Genomic DNA, 9,586 nt, shown 5'->3' on the forward strand with positions numbered 1-9,586 from the left:
TTTCGATGTCTTTTAGACATCACATCAAGGTTTTTGGTAAGTTATATATGTTTAATCTGGATTGTATATTCAGTTGGTTTCGATGTCTTTTGGACAACACATCAGGATTTTTGGTAAGTTATATATGTTGAATCTGGATTGTATATTCAGTCGGTTTCGATGTCTTTTGGACATCACATCAAGGTTTTTGGTAAGTTATATATGTTTGATCTGGATTGTATATTCAGTCGGTTTCGATGTCTTTTAGACATCACATCAAGGTTTTTGGTAAGTTATATATGTTGAATCTGGATTGTATATTCAGTTGGTTTCGATGTCTTTTGGACAACACATCAGGGTTCTTGGTAAGTTATATATGTTGAATCTGGATCGTATATTCACTTCTGATTTACATGAAATCATTAACGAACATTTGAAACTATATGTTGGGTAAAAATAGATCTCAGATATTGCACCATTTACATTCAGCTTTAACGTGTTAAAAACTGGTTATATATTGCAAATATTGGTGAATGACAACATTTTGTTGATTACATTATTGTTTTCATCCATGATCTCCTTAATATACATTTTTTATTATTAATCAAAGATGTAAAATCATATTTTGTATTTCCAATTAAACTCAACATTTTATGTAATATCATAGTATAAATTTGGAGTGCTGTGTTTTCATCATAAAGATATAACTGTCTCCTTTACTTAGAGGCTGGATATTCAAGGAAAGATAAAAATCCTACACGGCCAACATCCCCGAACTGAAGATCCACCATTGGCTTTATTTGCTGTCTGTACCCCATTCGGTCCCCCGTCATTGTTGGAGATGCCTCATAAGGAATCGTTGTTCAAAAGCAAACATAAACTCGACCTCTCTGTAGTTTCCATGGATCCAAGGTTAAACTTCCGATATTTATTAATAACCTCTCTGTAGTTTCCATGGATCCAAGGTTAAACTTCCGATATTTATTAACAACCTCTCTGTAGTTTCCATGGATCCAAGGTTAAACTTCCGATATTTATTAATAACCTTTCTGTAGTTTACATGGGCCAGGGTTAGACTTAAGGTATTTATCAATAACCTTTCTGTAGTTTACATGGACCAGGGTTAGACTTAAGGTATTTATCAATAACCTTTCTGTAGTTTACATGGACCAGGGTTAGACTTAAGGTATTTATTGATAACCTTTCTGTAGTTTACGTGTACCAGGGTTAGACTTAAGGTTATTTATTAATAACCTTTCTGTAGTTTACATGTACCAGGGATAGACTTAAGTTATTTATTAATAACCTTTCTGTAGTTTACGTGTACCAGGGTTAGACTTAAGTTATTTATTAATAACCTTTCTGTAGTTTACATGGACCAGGGTTAGACTTAAGTTATTTATTAACACCTGTCACACTAACCAGCCCAGCATCATTTAGTATTGAGCCTAGGATGGTCAACAGGGGGGTTATTACGGAAACCGATGATTTAGGGTTACTTTGATAGATATCAACTCGGCACAACTTAAAAAAAAACAACTGAATATTAATGAAGATATGAAATCTACACGGATTATACTATTGTGGGACCGTACTGGCCATTATACGACACGATGAAATCTATACGGATTATGCTATGATGGTACCGTACTGGGCATTATACCATCCTTGTGATATTTACTCTTCATTGTAGAAACAACATTTTTAATTCGAGAATCGCTAGGTAAACCATCTTGTAATGCACCGTGCATCTGCTTCAACTTCAACATTACATCTTTAGGTTTTACTGTGTCGTTAGTTTTACACAATATTGAAACTAATGATTTTTTTATATATGATTCCGTTCCCCCTTTTTGAAGATAACGATACTATTGTGACCGTTATTTTATGTTTCGCTGTCAATACAGCAATCAGTTGACGAATCTCAGATTCAGCTGGAATGTGGAATAAGTTCTTTCCTCGTCCCACCTCGACCCAAAGTTTAATTTACTCTTTACACTTAAACCCTCACATTCACAACCACATCTAGAACATTTCAAAGATGTCTCGTTGACACAAGTTAACTTGTCCATGTTGACGCTCATGGTCTCGAGTCACGTCCAGCGACCTAGACCTCGACAATAGTGCCAAACGTCTTCTTTATGTCTAATCACAAAAACCCAAACCTTTCCAGGATTACTCCTTATTTTGTCCATGTCAAGATGCCGGGCTGGCACGTGTGGTAGGCGTTAATAAACTTTCTGTTCTTTAAATTAACCAAAGGTTATAAATATCATAATTTTAGTTTAAGAAACTATAAGAAAAAAATTTACCTTCATCACACCAACAGAAACATTTGTTTTTTTTAAGAATTGCTCTTGGTGTTAAGTAGGAAAATTCAGCTTTATATTTGTTTATTTTAGTGCCCTCTATCTATCACGGAGAATCGAATTCAATCGTTTTCACTCGGTAAACTTATTGCTGACCAACCGAGTTTTTTTTTCTTCAGAGGAAAAAGAGAAAAAAAATGCTTGTTACATAAAACTAGTGGCCCGGCATGGCCTGGTGGTTGGGGCGCTCGACTCGCAATCTGAGGGTCGCGGGTTCGAATCCCCGTCCCGCTAAACATGCTCGCCCTTTCAGCCGTGGGAGCGTTATAATGTGACGGTCAACCCCACTATTCGTTGGTAAAAGAGTAGCCCAAGAGTTGGCGGTGGGTGGTGAGGACTAGCTGCCTTCCCTCTAGTCTTACACTGCTAAATTAGGGACGGCTAGCACAGATAGCCCTAGTGTAGCTTTCCGCGAAATTCAAAAACAAAACAAGAAAAAACATAAAACTATAAGTAAATCAGTATATGATTTAATTATGTTTACGTTTTTCTCGATTATTTGGGAATACGCAGCATGTTATTAATACAAATTAATTAATTAAGCCTACGATTATTGGCATCATAGCTGGAATTAAAATAGTTAATTATCTTCACAAACATCATCGTAGAACAAACAATGGGCTATCTGTGCTCTGCCCACCACGTGTATCGAAACCCGGTTTGTAGCGTTGTAAGTTCGCAGATACTCAGCATACGTTTGTGGTTCACTAATGTATGTTTTTGTGCATTATATTCTTAGCAATTACGTTTTATTAACCATCACAGACGTGTATAAATAATGTATTATCTACCTCTTAGTTATTGTGAAGGTCTAAAAAGTTTTATATTCCACTATCTCCGGTGTTTTAAAATTAAACTCCCTTAGTTACAAAAGCCGAAATTACATTGTCATTAATAATGTAATAATAATAGCGCTCTTAACTAGCAGGACACTAAGATACCGAGTATTTTGTATTTAAAAAAATAATTTATATGCATAACTTAGCTTTAGTCACGGAGTTGCGGGACTTGAATATATATGCATATTACACACATATATATATATGAATATTATAGTTTCAATTATTAAAATGCCTAATTTGAAGTTACCTATTTTGTAATTTTATCTACTATAAGATACGAATTATTCTGAAATTTTGAGATAAGTTATTTATGATCAATTTAAGTCCAGAAATATGTATATTTTAAAGCATCATTTCTCCTTACCAATATATACGGTTTTATATATGTATTGTATGTATTCGCCACTAGAGGGAAGCAGCTCCTGGGGTACGCAGATACCGACCTTGCTAGTAAAGGAGGTTATGATCTAGTCCACTTTGATGACCTCATTTATGTCGCCAATGCACATCAGGAACGTAAGTCAACATTTAAGCTTTATCGTTGATGGTCACATAAGTTTATTAGGTTATACGCGACCCGCAAAACATTTCATGCCCTTCACTTGAATTTCCCCTATTCTATCATTTTCACGCACGCTATTTAAGCAACGTTGACGTAACTTTATTTAATAAAAAACACGTAAAGTAAACAATACAGCATAATAATGGTATATTTAATAGTGTGCAGAGTATGACACGGTTCTACGACCTGAAACAAAGATATTCACAAAAACGAAGAATAAAACCCGTAGTGAAGAAAAAAGTAGCTGAAAGGTGTTTATATCAGTCTATGAAACGAACCGAAACTAAATTATTGCAATGTAAAGTTGTACTGAAGGCAAACTCAGCTGAATATGCAGAAACGTCTGATTGCACGTACATAAAATAATAAGCTTATGGTTTTAAATGAACTGTGCATTCGTATTTTAGGCCTAAATATGACGAGAAATTCCAAAGAAATTGTATTTAGTGTAACGTTCATTTTTTTTAGGAAATAACACGCGGGTTAATTTAAGTGTTGTTTGTGTGAAATGGGTTAAGTTAAGTGTTGTTTGTGTGAAATACTTTGCAATTAAAAGACTAAAGTTAAAATCGAAGCTAGTCATTACGTGAACAACGACATTGTGTACCATACTCGTTGCAATAAAAAGTTTGACTAAGAAAAAAACAGGTAAGGTGATTATGAATAGAAAACCCAATATACAATGCGGACTCTCCGAACAAAGGCCTTTCTAACAATATGAGATTTGTAGCGTTTTGTTAAAGTTCCGATTAGAGAAACTCAAGCACATTATCTATATAGATTTAAACTGAATAACATGAATGAAAACACTCGATTTAATGGGCTGTAACTTGAGAATGACCTTTATACCTTGTACTACATACTTTCTATAAATTTAAACAAAGAATATGATCACTATTAGGTTTCTTCTTTACACCAAAAAACAGAAACATTGTCGAATAACACAGTTAGTGATCCCAATAATGTCGAATGACACAGTTAGTGATCCCAATAATGTCGAATAACACAGTTAGGGATCCCAATAATGTCGAATAACACAGTTAGGGATCCCAATAATGTCGAATAACACAGTTAGTGATCCCAATAATGTCGAATGACACAGTTAGTGATCCCAATAATGTCGAATAACACAGTTAGGGATCCCAATAATGTCGAATAACACAGTTAGGGATCCCAATAATGTCGAATAACACAGTTAGTGATCCCTATAATAATTTTTACATTTCATAAAAGTTGTGTCTGTTCTTACGTAAGAAGTTTCGTTATAGTTTTAAAAATGCATCTTGGTGAAGAAAAGACAGTTTGCTCCTGAATAAGAAGTTTATAGGGTATCGTAGTTTTGAGAAAACTTATTTACTTTGTTTAGATAAGTTTATGAGACACAAAACTAAAATATTTATTCACTTTCACGAAACTGTCCAATGGTTGTTCTTATTCGTGTTTTATTCTAGTGAGACTAATTTAATTAGTTTGTCAAAAACTGTTATTACAAAGAAAACAATAGATTGACTTTATACACATATATGTTCATGCATATCAAAATATGTGCAAAGTGACTTTTAGCGCCATCTTTCGAGTTTATTTGCAGTAATATGATTTTTTCTCCGTAATTGCAACACCTTCGTATATTTTAAATCCATCCTCATGTATCATTTTCTAATAAATTTCAACTTGATACCTGTAATAATATTTACACATATTCTAACCGTGAATCGTTAATCTTGAGTTGTTGTGATAAAATGTTCGACTTCATTAATCAAAGTTTTTTTTCTTAAAATTACAAACATGTTTCTGACTTCGCGTCCAATGAACTAAATATTTGTAAGAAACTGAACAGTTTCAAACGCTCGAAGCAGAAGGAGAAATAAGACGATTTTAAAGTGTTCTCGACAAGAGAAATAAGACGATTTTAAAGTGTTTCCGACAAGAGAAATAAGACGATTTTAAAGTGTTCTCGTCACGAGAAATGAGACGATTTTAAAATGTTCTCGACAAGAGAAATAAGACGATTTTAAACTGTTCTCGTCATGAAAAATAAGACGATTTTAAAGTGTTTTCGACACGAGAAATAAGACGACTTTAAAGTGTTCTCGACACGAGAAATAAGACGATTTTAAAGTGTTCTCGTCACGAGAAATGAGACGACTTTAAAGTGTTTTCGACAAGAGAAATAAGACGATTTTAAAGTGTTCTCGTTTCACATAACCATTGTTGAAAAACAAGAAATCTAAGAAACAGGATATCTTGGGTAATTATAATTCTCAACGACGTTTGAAAAAACAACAACAGTAACACAGTGAGATTGATGAAGTAACTTTAATTTGATTAAGTCAATATTTCAGTCTTCATTTGATGATTCTTCTTCCTTCTTTGTTAGTGCTGAAGACTGGAGCTTCTGGCCTTATTGCTTACAGGTTGGTGACGAAGGATGGAAAGTGCCAGTGGGTTCAGTCCAGCGCTCGACTAGTTTATAAGAACAGTAAACCAGACTTCATACTGTGCACACACAGGCCTCTAATGTAAGATTTGCTCAACGTAAAGTGTATTCCAAATTAGGCTTAAAGTATATTGTGACTTATTTTATAGAAGCAACTGAATATTATAAAGGGTTAATACAGTTAGGAATTCGATTAGATCATGTGAGGGTAGTCCTTATTTATTTCGTATGGCAAAGGTAAAATAAAATATACAATTCCTTATCATTATAATATTTTTTATTTCTAAAATTTATAAAGTTTTTTTGAATTTACGTTTAAAAATAATTAGGTCTTTTCTGTGGACTTAAATAATATTACACATCTTTATAATGCTTTCTTACCTGACCCCAAAATGTTACGCCATTAGTAAACTGTCGCTATACTATATACTAACTCTGTTGTTAACGTAATACGTCTTATGGTATTCTCTTAATGAATTTATTTATTTATTGAAAGAGCTTGGTGAAGAGTACCACTGTTTGGCTTTTAGTAAAATAACTATCTATGTCTGTGGTGTCCATCTCTTTAGAGCGTAGGAGGAATTTCCCCAAAATCTTCACGTGTCCCCCTTTTTTTTTTTTCATTTCTCATAGTCCTTGCGGACCGTTGAGCCGATGGCAGATCTTGTTCAGCCATCGTTTCTAAAGCTGTTTCTTACGTCAAGGATGCAACCCTCTCTGAAAGGACGAGCATGTTTGGTGTGACGGGGATTCGAACCCGCGACCCTCAGATTGCCCTAACCCCGAGCGCCCTAACCACCTGGCCATGCCGGGCCCACGTGTCCCCTACAAAGTTGAATAATTAACCACATCCTATCATTTAAACTTCGTGTAGCCTATAAATAAAAACTAACGTTTTCAAATTCGAATCTGCCTATATTATATTAACATATAGTAACATTACACTTAACGCCCCCACCACCCTACCCCTAAAGAAAATACATACCAGAATTTGCTTCTCGGGAACCCTCTGTGGGGGCTCCACTGATCTGAGACATTACTTGACTCACAGAAAAGCTAACTTTTTATCTGTGAGGCTCAATAACTGGTATAAATGCATATTGATTTCATTCAGTTAATTTATTTACGAATAATACGTGAGATATTTGATAGAACTTAAGGACTAAAAGAACAGCTAAAAGTTGTAATATTTATCAGGAATTTAACCTTTTAGTGATGCACAAAACTTTTCCAGTTATAATAAACGTTGATCAAGTGATTTTGTTTTTGGTTAGTTCCACTTACAGCAAACTGGAGGTCAAATCAGTTTGAACTTCGAACCGATAAATATGTTAAGTGTTAGGTCTTGTCTCTTGGACCCCAGTAGCACAGCGGTGTGTCTGCGGACTTACAACGCTAGAAATCGGGTTTCGATACCCGTGGTGGGCAGAGCACAGATAGCCCATTGTGTAGCTTTGTGATTGACTTCAAACAAACAGACAAGGTCTTGTCTCTTGAATCCTTTAGAAATTAGCATGGGCAGAAATTTTTCCAAGGAGGGGCAAAGTTTTCCGGGAGGGAGGGCAAAGCAGTGTGAAATTGTGAATTGAATCATATACATGTGTGGAATGAATAAAGAAATAATTATAATTCTCATTTCCCGGGGGGAGGGGGACAAGAAACGCCCATGGTAGTTACAAACGATTCTTGGGGAATTATTTCGATTTAACTCTAGAGCTAGCTCATAATTGGTAATTCTATTTAGCAAATTATTGAGGGCGATGATAGTAAATTATTTATACTTATAATGATGTGATTTAGTATTATATTATCGTACATAAGTATTGATGGCGAAGATATGAAGTTTCGGTTCCTAACATGTGTTTTCATGTCTACAGGGAAGAAGAAGGTAAAGATCTCCTTGGAAGGAGGACCATGGATTTTAAAGTCACGTATTTGGACGGAGGTTTAGATGCCCTATCAGACCGCAGTGGCCTTCTGTCAGACAACGACCTTGTTCTCCGTTGTCAGCGGAGCCGGAAGTACAAGTCACAAATTAGGGACTTAATTTCCACATGCCGAAAGTGGAAAGTTCCTCATGACGCCTTCTTAGAAAAACCTAACTATAATGTCTACCCCACGGACAATGTAAGTGGGGTTGTACCTTACGCGGCGCCAGCGATACCTCGGAACCTTTTCACAAGCATTGATAATACCCGGTTCCTAAACCCCGAAAATTATCTTCATTACCGTCACCTTGGTGGTTGCTACCCAGACTATCACGCTGCTCAGTATCCCACTAACGGATTTCTGGACATGAGCTCTACGGCAAGGAAGTGTTTCCCCGCCGCCTATCCGCACGGTTCTCAACTCAACCAAGACAATAAGATCTACCATTGTCAACTGGATGTTACAAAGTTTAATGGAGAAGTTTCCCAGCTGGTGCAACAAGTAGGCGCCAAACCATCTTGTTGTGAAGGTCGCCCCAAAACTAACGATCCGGGTGCTCAATTCAGGGGGCGTCTCATGAGTGCGTCAACGGCAGGTATTCAGCCTTTATTAACTTCGTTAGACAGGGACCCCACCATGAACTTCAGCCTAGCTGGAGTGCCAATGTCTGTAGAAACGGACTGTATTAATGTTATTCGACCCAAAACCACGACGATACCTAATCACCTAAGGGACCCTCTGCAGATTTCTAAAGATAGTATTAAAATTGAAAGCGAATCCTTTCAACCGTCCACCTTTTACAACGACACGAGACAAAGCGTGCTAATGTGGAGCAACACTTTTAGTCGACCTTATGGGGGCCATGATAATGGGGCTTCAATATTTGACGGAAAACTTCCGAGGTATACCAATCATGCAGAAGATTTGTTAACCAATGGTTCTCCAGCTTCTAAATGGAACAACAGCCCCTCGACCTCTCGGTCTTCTTCCCCCAACAAGAACTCTAGTCCGAGTACGGCCAAAATGATGACCTCTCTCCACTACGGAGGAGCATCTATGTCAGTATATGGTCCAGAAATGGCTCAGGAGGTAAGGATACCATGTTAGTGAAAATGAGGAAAAAGAAGGGGTTGTTATGAAATGTTTGTATACGAGTAATATTTGATTTTTAACCGAAAACAGAAATTAGTTCCTTAATAATTCAACACCTAAAATATGTACTATTTTACTTACGAAACAACTGACCAATATAATACTTCTTATAATACGTAGCCCTCCAGTGGCACAGCGGTATGTCTGCGGACTTACAACGCTAGAATCCGGGTTTTGATACCCGTGGTGGGCAAAGCACAGATAGCCCATCGTGTAGCTTTGTGCTTAATTATAAACAAACTTATAATATATTTATATATTTATAATACTTTTGTGTTTCTTTAAGCACAAAGCTGCACAATAAGCTATCTGCACT

At 36.1% G+C, this 9,586-nt stretch overlaps 1 protein-coding gene across 1 annotated transcript in view; it reads left to right on the plus strand.

Moving 5' to 3' along the window:
- LOC106475740 overlaps window positions 1-9,207 on the plus strand; it is a gene marked incomplete at both ends in the record, with an annotated part of 14,775 nt that extends 5,568 nt beyond the window's left edge. The window contains 5 exons of the mRNA XM_013936414.1: window positions 74-113; window positions 704-891; window positions 3,600-3,706; window positions 6,130-6,271; window positions 8,067-9,207. Of these exons, the coding sequence (XP_013791868.1) occupies window positions 74-113; window positions 704-891; window positions 3,600-3,706; window positions 6,130-6,271; window positions 8,067-9,207 (1,618 nt within the window). The remainder of the gene's footprint in view (window positions 1-73; window positions 114-703; window positions 892-3,599; window positions 3,707-6,129; window positions 6,272-8,066) is intronic.
- Window positions 9,208-9,586: the final 379 nt, after the last annotated feature.

The sequence above is a fragment of the Limulus polyphemus genome, unplaced genomic scaffold (assembly GCF_000517525.1).
Source record: "Limulus polyphemus unplaced genomic scaffold, Limulus_polyphemus-2.1.2 Scaffold9084, whole genome shotgun sequence".
Taxonomy (NCBI): domain Eukaryota; kingdom Metazoa; phylum Arthropoda; class Merostomata; order Xiphosura; family Limulidae; genus Limulus; species Limulus polyphemus.